At 42.4% G+C, this 16,896-nt stretch overlaps 1 protein-coding gene across 1 annotated transcript in view; it reads right to left on the bottom strand.

Annotated features, from left to right (window-relative positions):
* Positions 1–16,309: 16,309 nt before the first annotated feature.
* The window catches only part of LOC104837773 (potassium voltage-gated channel subfamily A member 5-like), a gene marked incomplete at its 5' end in the record, with an annotated part of 1,417 nt that continues 830 nt past the window's right edge, over positions 16,310–16,896 (bottom strand). The window contains one exon of the mRNA XM_010577123.1: positions 16,310–16,339. Within this exon, the coding sequence (XP_010575425.1) occupies positions 16,310–16,339 (30 nt within the window). The remainder of the gene's footprint in view (positions 16,340–16,896) is intronic.

Genomic DNA, 16,896 nt, shown 5'->3' with positions numbered 1-16,896 from the left:
GAAGTTGTTATACTCCCTTTAATTTGGCTTTGCAATTATATTGCCTGATATGCAGGGGAGGACTTGTTTATCTCTGCTTCCAACTCTATTATCCATCAGGCTAGTCTGAGGTATGAGGAATTAACTTAGCAACAACACTTCCACATGCAAGCCTGCACAGCTTATAGGCAACCTGAGAATAGATGGAGCAGTTCTAGTCTCTGATGTCCCCCCAAATCTGTGAAAAACATAGAAAAGTCTAGCACAAAGACTACAGTGCAAAGGAAGCAAAACCATTGGTGTAGGCTGTAAACAGGCACATGTAGTATCAGCTATACCAATGTGCATTGCTGGTTCAACAAGTGATTCTAGGAACATGTTAACTCCCTAAGTAGCCAGTGATGTTTGATGCCTAATGCTAAAATCACCCACACCTTTGCAACACAGGAAGCAGCTACAGAACAGACTTTATTCCCCAAGAACCCAGATTCAGGTGTGGTTGAGCAACTTAGTCATGCACTTCAGCAGGGCTCTCCACAAATTATGAGCAGTGTGAAGACTGTTGTCAGCGCCAGGCTACTCAGATCTCCATGTCAGTATGCCCACAATGGATCACATTTTCATATCTTTGATAATACTGAAGGAGCTATTTTCTTCAGACACAGCAACTATTTTGCCTTCAGAAGTGAGCCTGTTCTTAGTCATGGTTCATCTTTCCTCACAGCAGGAGATGTCAAGAGAAACCCCAGGGCCCCTGCAATGAAGGTCTATAGATTGTCTTTCCCACTTGACACTAAAAATGAAGGAATGATATCTGGAGGCTAAGGAGAATGCTCGACACTAGGCACAGTGCAGCAATGTACCTGCAAGTCACTGAGCACCGGTTGCACATAGTCTTCCTCTGGGTATATGAAGAGCTGGACACGCCATCAGCTAGTAATGCAGAGGGTCAGCTCCAAGTCTCCCTTCTACTGCTGTGTACAGCACTGCAGAGGCAACTAGACAACAGTCATACTTCTGCAACCTCACCCTCAACAGGAAAATCCTCTAAACCATTTAGCTGGTTGTTAGACTCCAAGCTCATCTCTGAGCAATGACCAACGCACGAGCAACCCAGGAGACTGTGACTCAGAACCACTCTTATAATCCAGTTTTACTGCCACTTGTTCCTCCAGAAAACCACCTGTTGCTACCAGCAGTAAATTAGCTGTGTTGCTACACTCCCTTCAGGGAACTACTCAGACCTGTGAATGAAGGGGTGGGACCACATTTCTTTTCATTGCTCCCCTACTATGCTATGAGAGTATTTGGCCAAACAGGTTCACTTAGCACAATATAACTCATCCTGAATTGTTCCCTTCCTGGGAATCGATATTCCCCCAAATTAAGCAGAATTACACTTTTTAGCATCTATAGTAATAAACTCATTAAGCTAAACACTTTGGTTTTAGAATCATTAATGGGTAATGATAAAGAATTAATGACTAATTCAAGGCAAAGTTTCTTGAGGAAAAGTAATGCCTTTTAGAAGTTCAAGCCCAGGGCTGCTAGCCTCACTCATAGCAGGTCAGGCCTTACTAGTCCTGCAGAAGTGGCATAGTAACATCCCTGGGGGTAGGCACAATCACACTGATACCCTCGCCACACCTCATCTTCACTTCTGACCCAAAAAGTCACCAAAACATGCTTGCCAGACTGGGGGTCCAAGTTCTGGAACCCTCTGGCCATACTGAGACCACTGACTGACAAATTCCAGAGGTGTCCTTAATGCTACAATCATCATGAACAGGCCATTTTCCTGTTCTTTAGGAGGAAACTTGGAGCTGGGAGAAGGTGAAAAGGAGCAATACTTTGCTGCAGGATCAAGCTCTGCCTGAGACTGGACCAGGCACTCCACACACAAAATCATGGAACACATGTCTAAATTGAAACTCTGGTCTTTTTTAGGAGACTGTGAGTTATAAGTAACCCTGGAGCATGCTCCATGTATGGTGTCCCAGTTTCAGCTGCGACAGAGTTAATTTTCTTCCTAGTAGCTGGTACAGTGCTGTATTTTGGATTTAGTATGAGAAGAATGTTGATAACGCTGATGTTTTAGTTGTTGCTAAGTAGCGCTTATCCTAAGTTAAGGATTTTTCAGTTTCCATGCTTTGCCAGCGAGCAGGTGCACAAGAAGCTGGGAGGAGACACAGCCAGGACAGCTGACCCGAACCAGCCAAAGGGATATTCCATACCATAGGATGTCATCCTCAGTATATAAACTGGGGGGAGTTGGCCAGGAGGGGCCAATTGCTGCTCGGGGACTGGCTGGTCATTGGTCAGTGGGTGGTAAGCAATTGCATTATGCATCACTTGTTTTCCTTGGGTTTTATTTCTCTCTTTTTTTGTTATCTTCCCTTTCATTACAATTATTATTATTTTATTTCAATTATTAAACTGTTCTTATCTCAACCCATGAGTTTTACTTTTTTTTTCTGATTCTCCTCCCCATCCCACTGGGGCGGGGAGCGTGGACGCGTGAGCGAGCAGCTGCGTGGTGCTTAGCTGCTGGCTGGGGTTAAACCACAACACACGGGAAGGAATGACTGTCACGGTCTCTGGCTGCACGGCTGAGGGCAGCAAGTGAGGAACTTGTGTTGGGTTTCTGAAATGGAAAGGCTGGAACTGCCCAGTTCCTCCATCCTCCTCCTCTACTACCACAACAGCTTCATCCTTTCTTACATAGAAAAAATAAACAAAACCAACCCTTTTACCCACTGCGTATTCATGCAACTTTGGGCGAGGCTATGCCAGTTGAAACAAGTAGACCTGGGGTGGCCGTTCCTTTGCTAACTACAGAAGAGGGACAGTAGAGGAGCACAGCACAGATGTTCAAGCTAGCTAGGCATAAGTGTGATCAGGTGCTTGTCCAACCCACTCCAGCACTAGATCCCAGTCAATAAATTGTGCCAAGAAGCCTAACACATAGGCCAAACCAAATAAAAAAGGCTATCCCACACAGGAAACCTGGCAGGTAGATCCATACAGCTCTGCGCCATGCCATGCGGACACAAGCTTGAGCCTGCGCTAACTCAAATATTATAACTGTGTTTTGCAAAAAAAAAAATTCTTGTTATAATTAAGAATTTGGGCTATATCACAGGTTTCACTGCTAGCCAATGGAAATTCACTGTGGTGGGTAAAGTACCTTAGGTTTCTACATGAAGTGGATGGAGCCAGGAGCACAGGAAATGGTGTCTGACTATTCAGGATTTATGGTCTGTTAGAGCTTGGCACCTAAGCCGTTTTACCCAATCCCAGTATTATGTTTTTCCCAGTTTCTCTTTTCGTTATTCGCAGTCTGAACCTTTCTTGTTTCAATTTATGCCTGCTGTTTCTTGTCCACCCACCTATCGCCACTGTGAAGACCCTCACTTCGTCTTCTTGAAGACCCTCTCATAGGTCCTGGCAGGCGGCCATGAGGTCCACCTGAAGCCACCTCTTCTCCAGGCTGAACAAATCGGGTTCCCTTACCTCCTTCTCACACAGCTCCAACTCCAACAATCTTGGGGGCCCTCAGCTGAACTTGGCTCCATTTTTTTTCCTGTCTTTCTTTACTGGGGGTCTCAAAAGGACACGGTGTCTAGATGTGGTCTAACAGGTGCTGAGCAGGAGGATAATCCCTTCCCTCAAGCTCCTGGCTGTGCTCCCTCTAGTGCAGTCTGGATGCTGTTAGCCTTCTTTGCTGCCAGGGCACACTCCTGACGCACAGGCAGCGTGCTGTCTGCCAGGACTCCCCAGGGACTTCTCAGTAAAGCCAGTCAGCCCCAGTGCAAGGACTTGGCATTCCCAGATGAAGGAAACTTTGCATTTGTCCTTGCTGAATTTCATTAGGTTCCTGTTGGCCCATTCCTCCAGCCTGCCTAGGTCCCTCTGTATGGAAGCCCTGCCTGCTGGCGTACTCACTGTTCCCTCCAATTTGGTGTCACCTGCAAACCTGATGAAAATGGGCTTCATCATCTCCTCCAGGTAATTGCTAAAGATGTTAAACTGCACAGTCCGAGTATATAGACACCCATCACACTCTATTTGTCCTCTGGGTAGAGTACAACCCATTAGCCTTTCTCCTCTAAGCCCAATCATCCAACCAGTTTTTACCCATCTGATTGTCCACCCATCCAGACCACAACACCTGCACTCAGATGCAAGAATGTTGTTGGAGACAGTGTCAAAAGCCTTGCTAAAGTTGAGATAAGTGACATCCACTGTTCTCCTTTCATCCACAAATGCAGACATTTTATCATAGAACACAATCAGGCTGGTCAGGAATGATTTACCCATGGTAGATACATGCTGATCATTCCCAGTCAGCTTCTCCTCCTTCATATGCCCAGAAATGTGCTCCAAGAGGACTCGCACTATTAAGTTTCATGGGGAACAAAGTGATGCTGATCAGCTTATAGCTCCGTAGATAGTCTTTTTGGCCTTTTTGAAGGCTGCAACATTCACCTATTTCCAGTCATTAGGAACCTTCCATGATCTCCATAACCTTTCAAAGGTGACAGAGTGGCCTTGCAGAGACATCAACCAGTTCTCTCAGCACCTTGGATGTGGTCTCTCTGGTCCCATGGGACTTTCCAGTCAAACTCTCTCACATAATCCCCAGTTCAACCCTCAGCTACTGCTGATATTTCTCTATGAACCCTTGCCCTAAGTACAGAGGAATGGGATGGCTTGTTGTAAAGGCGACAAAGAAACCATTGAATACCTCAGCTTTATCTGTGCCTGCTGTCACTACATCACCTCCTCCATTCAGCAGTGATCCCATGTTTTCCTTGCACAGTCTTTTTATATTAAGATACCAGTGGAAGCTCTTTTTGTTACACTTCTCGTGCAAGTCTCAACTGTATTTAAGCTTTGGATTTCCTGAGGCTACCCCTACATACTCAGGCAATGTTTCTACATTCTTCCACTATAGCCTGTCCCTGCTTCCATCTCCTCTATACTGCCTTTCTGCATTGGAGCTCCACCAAGCTCCCTGTTTAGCCACACCAGTCTACTGATACATCTGCCTGTAGATGTACAGTGAACATAAGACAGCTCCCTAAAATCTTGCTACTTCATAGCAGGAATACTAGTGTTCTTCCAGCTCTTGGAGAGCCAGGATTTTATGATCTCCTATATTCTGAAGATTGTCGTCTCACTCAGTGCAAGCATTAACTCCTGCTCTCCCCAGGTCCAGAATGAACATAAGACACACATGTGCATGGTAAATACAATGTTTTTAAAACTACTTCTAATAAAAATGATCACAGAATCAATATATCCCGTTAAGAATATATTTTCCTCAAACTTTTCAAACAATCTCACATGGGCATTGAGCAGATCCACTTCTTTCACTGCCTTTAATCTGTTCAGTCAATTTAAAAAAAAAAATTAGCACCTAGAGCAATGGAGTGCCACATTCTTGACCACAGCCACAAGAATATACAGGCATCACTATTTAGTTTCACATACAGTCTTAAATAGTACATTGTAGTTGTAGTTCAACTGGCTGAAATGGTTATTAAGAGACGTGATCTGACACTGTGTATGATGATAAAAATAGTAAATGTATCACAGAGACAGGGATTAACTTGTGGTTATTTGGAAAGCATTGCTCTAGATTGTCTTGCTTGAATATGTTTGCACAGGTACAAAAGCCATGAATTGCCATTTCTTTTCTTCTTCTGTCTTTTCTTATTTAGTAAAATCATATGTAACCTACTCAACATGTGTAAGAAAGAATGAGCAAGATCAAAGCAATAGCTTAATGTGGGTTGCTTTTATGCTTGTGTGGTAAGGGAGAACAGCAAATAGTAGAAGAATTCTCTGCCTACCTGCTGCATGCAGCGCGCCCAACTACAGCCCCAGGGCCCCACCCCCTCCTGACCTGGAAAGGTTTCTCTATTTGGATATTTCAACACAGGGAGGAAAAGTTTCACTTGATTTTCATTAAGTGGGTGGGACCAGGAACTTGCATCGCCCTGTTTTGCAGACAGCAGTAGCAGCCTACCAAAGCATAGTCGCTAACTACACAAAACTCTCTGTGGCTGGGAAGTGTGTGCGATCATGTGCATTTGTGATTTCTGAATCCCTAAGACCCTTAACATCCTCAGTGCTATACCTATGCTTAAATCCCATGGAAGTCCTGTGCCTAATCAAGTGCAGATCTACAGATGTTGGGGCAGTAAAGGAGCTGTAGCTCCTCGTTGGTATGATGCAGTACAGCATGGGCGCATCTGCAGAGCCATAACCTTCTCATACTATGCATTTTCATTATATATCTTTCCCTTCCACCCAGATAAGAGCTGTATTTGTCCTTGCTTATGCATTCTACAAAACAGGCATAACTTTTAAAAAGTAGCCAATTATTTAAAAGATGCCAATTATTACTTTGGTCTTATTGTTGCAGACATAGTTCAGTCCTTGAGTTCAGTCATAAATGTCCTGTTCATTTTTTCCCCTTACTAGATGTTTCAAGCCTTTGCTATCCTATTAACCTCTCAGCAGTGAACTGTCTAGCAAGAGATGCTAATTTTCCCAACGTCATACAATAGAAGTCTTTATATCAGTTGCCCCACAACATTCCCTGAGCATGTGGGACACTCTACCATGTGGAGGGTGGAAGGAGCAACAATGATGATCAGTCAGTCAGTAGAAGATTAAATAAAACTGTGCAGAAAAATGTGAATACAGAGTTGGCGGATGCTTAGCATGTGAACTGAGGAATTTATTTCCCACTGTGAGCCAATTTCTGGGTCTTCAAAATGCTTTATGGCTTGTCAGAGGAAATCTAAAAGATTGTCAGTAGATCCAAAAAGAAATCTCAATTATATAGCTCAGGAATCCCAGACCTTTCTGCAAGTTCACATATGCAAGAGAGAGAGCGCTTTCTCAGGACCTGAAGAAGCAGAAATTTTCTGCAGAACCAAGGACAATTAGAAGCCTTTCCTTGTGAAAGGAACACTTTTTCCATTCCTACTTTCTCAGATATGAACATTTTCCAGTGTAGGCACATACCAGTGGACCCATTAAAGTTTAAGCAAGGAATGTATATGACTGCACTACACTGTTTTCTCCTTGGACAGGACAGCGTGTGACAGATGGTAATGACTGTGCATGCCATGCCACTAAAAGACTCTCATAAAAGAGAAAACAAGATGATGATGATGATAATCATCATCATCATCATCATCATCAGAACTCTACATCAGAACTATCCGAATAGCCATGAGATTTTGGGAAGCAGAGGGAACGTTATGGAATAAAGATAGGTATCCTTGCTTATCCTCCCCAGTTGTTCCAATTACACATAATTCATTAACTTCTGAGGGTTCAGGCCATGGTTCCTCCCAACACACAAGGATCTGATTTGTAACTTAGAGATGTCACACTGCATATGCTATCATCAGTCCCTATATTCATCCCCTTTTGGTCATTGCAGACAGGTAATTTTTTCTGTGCATGGAGAAGGGTATTAGCCAGTTCCTATTCCAATGGAGGTGAGGCTTACTAGAAAAGCTGGAAATGAGGGTCAGCTGCTTGTATGGACAGCAAAAAATGGGAAGTAGAGGTGAGATTTGGAAAAGGTTGAAGAGACCCCCTCAGAAGCACAGCCCTGCGTTGGCCCATCTGGAAGACCAGTTCTGAGGGAAGGAGCTGGAGAAAGACTTGTAGGGACACAACACCATCCTACGCTGTGAAAGATGTTTTTTGGCTAATAAAGTTAGCAAAAACCTGAAAATAAAGATTTTCTAGAGAAGAGCCAGACTGGGACATGCAAAGATGTCCCTGGAAGGAAAGAAGTTGTTTACGTTTGAGGTAAAGTGTGCCATTCAGTATTGGGCAGCCAAAATGTGGGTAGATGTGGATTCCACTGATCACCTGAACAACTGCTTCTGTGGAGCTGCAAGGACTCTTGGCAGAAGACAATCAGTTTAGTGTGAGGGAAGCTGGAGAGAGCTTTGTGTCTGCCAAAGATCCAAGAAGGGAGGAAGGTCTTATATTTGCTTTGTGTTCACCTTACCACAGACCATGTGAGACTGTGACTCAGCTTCAGAGATACCACTTGCACTAGTGACCAGAAGAGAGGCTGACAAGCTCAGAAGTCTCTGTAAGGAAGCTAGGGCAGACTGATACAGCTTCAGGCCTGGATGGGTTTACTCTAGGAACTTATTCTGCTAGGCTTTGACACAAAGAAAAACACAGACTTGGAGGGCAAAGAAGAAGAGCTTAACATTTTTCACTCCCTTTGTCAAATATGCTTGGAACCAAGTATGTACGTATATGGCATACACAGTCTCTTCAAGTTATATTGAGTCAGTCCCTTCAATCAACCAGCCCAGGCTTTTATTTGACTCATTTTAAGCAGCCTTTGTATTTGCTTCCAAATCACTGCAAAAAACACCGAACTAGTTTGGACCAGGGATTTCACTCACCTAACTTTAGTTATCGTCAAGGTAGATGTCCACATCAGGCCCAACCACCATAAACTTCATTTGCAGTCAAGAAGAAGACACAAATGATTCATATGCTCTATTTTCAGATACCTACTTTAGTATGAAACAAAATTTTCCTCAAATGTGGCAATTTCTTTCCTTTTTGTAGTGGAGGTCTAGTCAGGTAGCTCAGAGATACACACAGGCACTTGGTCAGCTGAATCCCACGCTGGTTTCTTTCACTGTGCACCGAAACCCAAAAGGATTTCATGCAAGGTTATTTCTTTCCAAGTATAGCTAGATGTAGAAGTGTATGAACACAACATTAGTCCTGTACAACAAATTACATCCTCAAAGTACCCTATAAACACTAACTACACAGTAATTAGACTATCCTATTAGTAAAATAATGCACAGAACACTGACCTATTTATTCTTTTGCTATTATGTAAAATTAATGAGCTGCGTTTTTTGAACACTGATTCATCCTTCTTCCAAATACCTGTGGATTAAAATTTAAGCTACTTAAACAGCTCCACAAAATTACTGGTAGGCAGGAAATGGCAAGGCAAGTATTTGAAATGCACTGCTACAGACTGTAAACACTCAGAAGGATACGTGAACATAAGGTCCCATACAGAATCAGATTCCAGAGTAGAAGAATAATTTTGTTTAAAGGTGCAGGGAGGCTCCTGTTTTAAGTTCGTTTGGTTTTATTTTTTAATTACTGCCTTGTAAATAAACTACAAAATTTTCCTGGTAGCTAATTCATCATCCTTTTCTCTTTCCTCCTCCAGCATCTCTGAGAACAATGTGCAAGTCCACTGTGAAGAGTTATTTACTGTAGAGGATGAAAACACTCACTACTTAAGAGGAGCATGTACAAGAAGTAGAAAGATGTCAGGAAACAAAGCACAAAGTAAGACACTAATGAACACAAGAAACTATTAGCAGCTATGAGTGAATTAAAATATTCACTGTTTGTGTGAGTAAATTCTGTGGTTTTCACATTGAAAATCATGAAGGGAAAGTAAGATAGTTGGTCTTAACTTATTTTTCACAGTCTAAACCACATCTTAGTAGAGTGTGTGTCAATGTGAGGACTGCACAAACCACTTCAAATTCCTTAATGATTCGTAAGTCAAAGGATGCTAGCAGAACCACAGATTGTTTTCTATCCAGAAATTGCATACATACTGCGTGTAATACTTATTTCTTCACAAAGGACACCTGGCTAACAGGAATGCAGTTTAACTGGTTTAGGATTTATGAAAGAAAGGAGAAAAAAAATCAAACCTGTTTGCTTTCCTATGAATCAAAACCTACTTGATCAAATGCTTAAACTTACCAAACATTGTGAAAGCACCTGAGGCTGGGTTCAGTAGGAATTGAACAGTTGAGATAGGCCTGAAGAAATATATTCACAGTAATTTCCTGATTATAAATACTTGTCAGTTCATTGCATTTGCAGCTGAGATTCCTCCAGCCTCTTCCCCAGAATAGGAATCCCTATGCAGGTGGGAGTAACCACAGATTTTCCCAAACTCATGGTCTTTTGAAATAAAGATATTGTTCGCACGTGTTACACTAACTTCAGCACTTGGTGAATCAGAAACAGTTACTATTTGGAACTTGCCATCAGTATCAGGGCTGGTTTTCAGAGGATGTGAGCATATCAGCAGGCAGCATTTCTCAATCTGACATCAGAAAACTGTGCGTTAGAAATAGGGTTTGTGTTCTGTATGGGGCACCCAGCTCCTGCAAACACCTGAGTGCCCTATGGAAGTTCATCATTGCAGAGGACAGGCAAGCTCATAATCTGAAGTTCAAGGTTACAGAACGTGTCTCTGTGCTTACTAAATAACAAAAAATGAGACAAATGCTGATATATTGTGACCCATTCATCTCTACTGAGACCCCTGGAGTCCTCCAGGATGTAAAAGACTGTAAACTTCACTCAAGAAAATACACTCCAGTTACTAATTTCCCTAAAATCATGAGAACATTCAAACACCTCTTTATGAACAACTTGAAGTTCATAATGAAATCAATATTCTTTCAGTACAAACAGTTCACTGTGATGATCTGATTTTTCCCTTTACTTAATATGGGCACAGTAGCACACAGTGTCTAGAAGTGCAGAAACATGGCTCAGACCATGTGAATGCTTCTAGAGGCTGCATCAGCATTTCTTATCTAAAAGAAAAATCATAATAATGGCTTTCCATCTATCACCTTAAAACTGCAACAACATCCATGTACTGTACATTCCATAAAGAATATAGAATATGGCAGTGTATCTGGTTCATAAGTTTTGTGTTTATTTTTAAACTGATCTGTTAGAACTGAAAATTAATTAATTTCAGCACAAGCTTAATCAAGTGAAGAGAAAAAAAAGAACAGTTTTGCCTTGGTCTGGACCACTCTGTACCCTCACTGTCACTAGCTTTGATGCAAAGGAGGCAGAAGGAAACCATGGCTGGGGGAACAGGATCACTTCATTTGGCAGCAGCTCAGTCACATTGGCTTATGTGCAGCTTGAATTACCACGAGAAAGTTCGTAAACACCACAGGCATAGAATTCTTCAAGGATGGGGTCAAAGACAGTTTTGATATGAAGCATAGTCAGCAAAAGGATTACAGGTCTCCCAGTGATTTGCTTGTTGAAGAGCTCCCTCTTAGCCTTATAACTCCAGTAGTTACAGTAGAATAAGACCCTGCTATGTCAAGCAAACTGAAACTAACTGCAAATATAGAGGTTACTTATGATTCACTTAATGATGCCCATACTTATATTGAAACAGCTCTTTACCATCCTACTAACAGTCATCAGATAAGGCCTAATTACGTGTGTACATTCTAACACTAAGTTAAATCCTTTTTATTTACAACTGAATAAACTTAGAGTACTTTGAAATCTACAGGCTTAATCCTTTTGCAGCAGTGTTTTTATGTTATTTCAAAACATTACGGAGTTTTTTTATACAAGCATATTTTAATATGTCTCCCTGCTTCTCCTTCCTGAATTCATTCATCACAAAATGAAGCCACCATTGTCTTTAATTATCCTTTGCCTTCTATTGGATTTTTAGCCAGGAATTTGCTCAATAAAACAAACAGTACCCAAAAAGCAAACAAACTGCAACTGAGGAAAAAAAAGTGACTCCCTGTCAGCACTGATAGTTCATCAAAACAATAGATACATACTCCTGACCAACGAGAGATAAAATTGGAGGCTAACATGTTATGATTAAAGATTAGTACATCAAGCCTTGACTGAAGAGCCCCATGCTACCAGCAGTACTAATGGCACAGCACTATGCTGCATCCTGCATTGGCAGCACTTAGACAGCATGTCCTCCTGCCCATGCTGCTGAATTCAGGTTCCTCTGCAACCAGCTGAACCGTTCCTCTTTTACACCATGGAGCAGGAGGGGGGACAGGGGAGAAAAAACATTTAGTATTGCTGCTATGCAGTCTGTCTACCAGTTTCCCTGAGCAATTCTGTCTTAAAAAAACGGTGCCATTTACTTATGCCTCATCTACAAGAATATTATGCTCCGATTTGTACCTCTGTGACTTTCCCATTCTCTGCCTGGGGACAATCCATGTAACCCATTTTTCCTGCTGGCTCACCTATGCCAAGAGCAGCAGCACATTGACTTCTTGCAATACGTTCCTGCTTGGTAACTTTGCTCTGCTCTGTCATGTCCCTCTCTACCCACCCATCCTCCTGCACCATGTGAGTTCAGAATCCTCCTCTCTGCTATGATAAGATTTTGCATTTTCACCTTTGCTGCACCCTCACACATGTAAGAGGAATTTCCCAGTGTGAATGAAAGGAGAATTGGCCCTTTGACTGCATGTTATACTATACTATATGTTATACCATACTGCTAGAGAACTGCAGTGCCACCAAGTCAAATTAAGTGTTGGCATCCTTAGAAACATGGAAATGATGTTATCGGAACAGGTCAGAGACCTCATTCTGTTCTCAGTAACACCAGCCTACTCCACCAAGGAGGGTCTCTGGCTCAACGCCAGCCTCTCAGCTGTGTGGTGCCTGTGTGAAAAGACCCTCAAACTCCCTTAACGAGCCAGCTAAGGATTCCCTGCTTTAAAAGGCATCCTGGGACTGTGGAGAGCCAAAGTAGCCAGGTCAACGCCTTTCGTCTCACAGCTCTGGGCACAAAAGACACTTCTGCGGGAAGAGGCTGTATCCAGAGTGCCACCGCAGCCTTACGAGCCAGCCAGAAATCACTGTGCTTAGAGCAGCTCTGAGAACACTTTAAGCTACTCTGGGGACTGGTTTGGCAACCAGCCGTCCCTGGGACTGGTGGACAAAACAGGTGGCACATCTATCTTCATCACCTCTTTCCGGCAGGCATCCCAAGCTCAGTTTAACTGGATCAGGCGAATTATTTCAACAGTTATTTTTCCCTTAGTCTGATGATGCAAAAAGGGGCAGCATGCAATCAAAAGCCTGCCCCTGCCTGTTAAAATAAAAACTGTCATGCTGCCTTCCAAGAAACCTCAACAATGTGGTGGTATTTGCACACAAATTCATAATATGCACTGGTCCAATCACGACACTAAAATTCTGTTACTACTGAGTAAATACACTATATAAATGATGCTAAAGGGTTTCCTTATTCATCTTATGCAAAGCAGTTTTATGCCTATTTAATTTCACTGGCTGAAGGGGAATGACTCCTGACTTTGCACCAGTGTGAGATCAGAATCCTGCATGCCATTTCCAGGAGCATGTTAAATTAATTCATCCATAAACAAAACAATCTGCATTTTATATAATCAACATTGGGCTTTCTATTTTTAATATATAACTAACTACAGGATTAAAAGAGTCTGTGTTCTTGCTTAAGAAAGAGTAGCTTTGCAAATCTAAAAGAAACACAGAGGGCTTTTGGGGGCAACTTCCTCCAGATCAGGAAAGTAACTGGAAGAAAGAAGCAGATCCTGATACTACCAGAAAAACCTTGCTCAGCTCCACTCTGGCTTAGGGAGATCTGTTTGCACAGATCTACCTGTGCATAAACAGAGCCACATGGGTAAAGAATAGGGTTACTGTCATTTACTGGTTTTAAGCTTTCCACTCCTTTTGCCATTTTGGCAGATCACCCTTGTGCACACTGCAATACGAGACATAAGATTAGCAGAGTTACATCTGCTTCCAGAGGTGCTTCTGATAATGCACTCATTAAGAACCATGAATTCTTAAATTGACATTACTTTCACCTATTACTCTAGTATCCTTAAAAATATTCAGCTCTTCCAGAAGTGTCATGCCATACATCACAAAAGGTAGTCTCAATCTTGCTACATAGGACTGTTGTATAAGTAATATTCATATCCAGCCTGATGTATGGCTATGTTTTTTCAAAATATCAATTTATCTCTTCTAACCCCTACAGCTTATATGTGATGGTTAGTAGTTGACTACAGATTTCCATGATTTAATGCATTTTTCTAATGGTTGGTCACTTGGGGGAGGGGGAGAATTACAGCATTCAGAACCAGATATTTTAATTTCTCTATATATGAAAGATATGCACATACTACATCACTATACTTGGAACTTAAATCATCGATAATTTTTATCATCTAAAAATTATAGCAACTGGTTTTGTAGTTCTGTGACAATTGCAACTTTACATTAGGCTGCCATAAGCATAAAAACATGAAGGGGAAAGAGTTTGGACTTTATCTAACAGTTATTTAAGAGAAGTTTTTAATCCTTTTGGTTGTATAGACAGACCTTCCTATGTACAGTGAATCAATATACTTCTGTATACTTGTTGACTCTGGTGGACTTGAAGCAGCATCATTAGTTTACCCTGTAACATGCCAAGATGCAATTAGTTACATAAAAATGCTATTAAAAAGCAGTCCAACACAAACATGTGTTTTTTGCCATGGAAACTTAAAAATGCAATCCTGATACTAATCTTTTAAAGAATCCAGATTTTTAAAGATTTAAACAGTGTATGAATCAGTATATAAAGAATCCCACATGGCACTGTAGCACATCCTGCCCAAATACAGTAAAAATAATTTAAACAGCTACTTTCATTGAAACGATTAGGATTTAGGAAAAAGTACTGCCATAAATCCATTGTGTATATGTATATCTAACAGTGAAGTTTAGACTTTATTGTGAAAACCTACTAATATTCAAGAAAATCAGTGTTAAAAGGAATGTGCAGGTAAAAACAAAAGGTATTTACAAGCAAGAAAAAATGTCTGCACATGGTGCATAATCATCAGTAAAATCCAGTGCTGCTGTACTTCACACAGATTAATTGCGTGGCTGGATAATAAAAATGGAAATGTTCATGACCAAGTATTATTTGTACTTCTTCTGTATAAGATAAGGATAATCACATTTCTTGTTCCAATTGATAAACTAATCAACCCAGTTTTCCACCCACTCACATTTCTCCCTCTGCAGGGCAGTCTCAACAGATTTAGGGCCAGACTGTGAAATTAATTGGACACGTGGTCTCCAGAACGCAACCCCAAGAACACCACCTACACCTAATCGCTTAGGCACAAATCTGAACCCTATTCCCTTCCAAAACACACCCAAATCAGGACCCGTAGGCATGTGCCTCCAGAGCCTGGAGCCCTTCCCTGAAGATAAATGGATAGGACACAAGGTTCACTTTTAAAATAGGTCTAGAGGACGAGTATTATCTCATCTGATAACCAATGGGGTAAAGCACTCAGAAAAGAGGAGAGGCTGGGCTCAGCACCTTCCTTAGCCTAATGGGAATTCAATCCCACAGCTCCCACTTCCTAAGAGTGCAAGAGGCATCCAGCTACAAGGTGTGTAGGGACAAGGAAAGAGCACAAGAAAGAATACAAACTTGCTTCTGCCTCCTTTAGAAGTCATGATTTCTGTGCTGGTTTTGGCTGGGATAGAGTTAATTTTCTTCACAGTAGCTGGTATGGGGCTATGTCTCGGATTTGTGCTGAAAACACTGTTGATAACACACTCATGTTTTCCTTACTGCTGAGCAGTGCTTGCTTACACAGTGTCAAAGTCTTTTCTGCTTCTCACACCACCCCACCAGTGAAGAGGCTGGGGGTGCACAGGGGACACAGCTGGGACAGCTGACCCCAACTGACCAAAGGGATATTCCAGACCATAGGACGCCATGCTTAGCATAGAAAGCTGGGGGAAGAAGGAATGAGGGGACATTTGGAGTGATGGCATTTGTCTTCCAAGTAACTGATACGTGTGATGGAGCCCTGCTTTCCTGGAGATGGCTGAACACCTGCCTGCTGATGGGAAGTGGTGAATAAATTCCTTGCTTTGCTTGCATGCGTGGCTTTTGCTTTACCTATTAAACTGTCTTTATCTCAACCCACAAGTTTTCTCACTTTTACTCTTCCAGTTCTCTCCCCCAACCCACCAGGGGGGAGTGAGCAAGCAGCTGTGTGGTACTTAGTTGCCAGCTGGGGTTAAACCATGACAATTTCAAAGCTAAGTGGCTATTACTGAATTTTAGAAGCGTCCCAAACCTATTTATCTACTAGGTATGCTGGAAGCACAGATGAGCTGTGTTTAGAGGAGCCAACAGCTCCCCACCTAGAGCTTGGCCTCGGGTGGGGAAGACAGGCATCTCAGGCTGAGGCATTTCTTGTCATCACAAAAGCACAACTGAGAAACATCACGCATCCAAAAACAAAGGAATACAACGTTAACACCCTAGCTGGTTCAACAACCGGAGCAGCTGCCTACACTTGCTTGAAACCTTCTTAAAATGTAACCTTTAAAATTGCAGCTGTATATGTTGAGGATAAACACCCAGAAACACTGCACGGGATAACACCAGGTGAAACAGTGCTTAGTCATCCCAGTGCCAGGACACCCCATCCTAAGCCACACAAGGAGGAAAAACAAAAATGCTGGATGATGCCACATCCTTCATCTGGGGATGATATTTATACTAAGAAGCAGGAGAAAATACATTGTAAGTGGTCTGATGAACACGTACCTTTCTAGACCCTCACCTACCCAAAACTTTTACATCAAACAAACATTTTTCTACTACTTTTAAGTAGTTGCGCTCAGTTGAGTCAGATTAAACAAAAAGAAAATACACACGAAATGTTTTCGGTATTTTGAATAGGCAACCCTGTAGGTTCCTTTAAAAAAAAAAAAAAGCGCAACCTCGTAATTTTGAAGCCCCAAATATCCGTAACCAGGAGGTAAATAACAACCTTTTGCCAACTGGCATTAGGAGGTAATGCCCTAAGCCTGTCTGGCCCCGACTCGGGACTTGCGAAGGAGGAGCGCTGCGCTCCGGCGCAAACACTCACAGCCCTCCCGGGGAAGCCGAAAGCCACCGGCGGGACACGGCACGGCTCCTCGGGGCAGCCGGGAGGCCCGGCCCGGGGCGCAGCGCCCTCCAGCCCGCCCCACCGCCGGGCG

This window comes from Haliaeetus leucocephalus, unplaced genomic scaffold, assembly GCF_000737465.1.
Source record: "Haliaeetus leucocephalus isolate CR32 unplaced genomic scaffold, Haliaeetus_leucocephalus-4.0 Scaffold555, whole genome shotgun sequence".
Classification (NCBI taxonomy): Eukaryota; Metazoa; Chordata; class Aves; order Accipitriformes; family Accipitridae; genus Haliaeetus; species Haliaeetus leucocephalus.
Note: the sequence above shows the minus strand (reverse complement) of the source record. Positions and strands in the feature narration are given on the sequence as shown.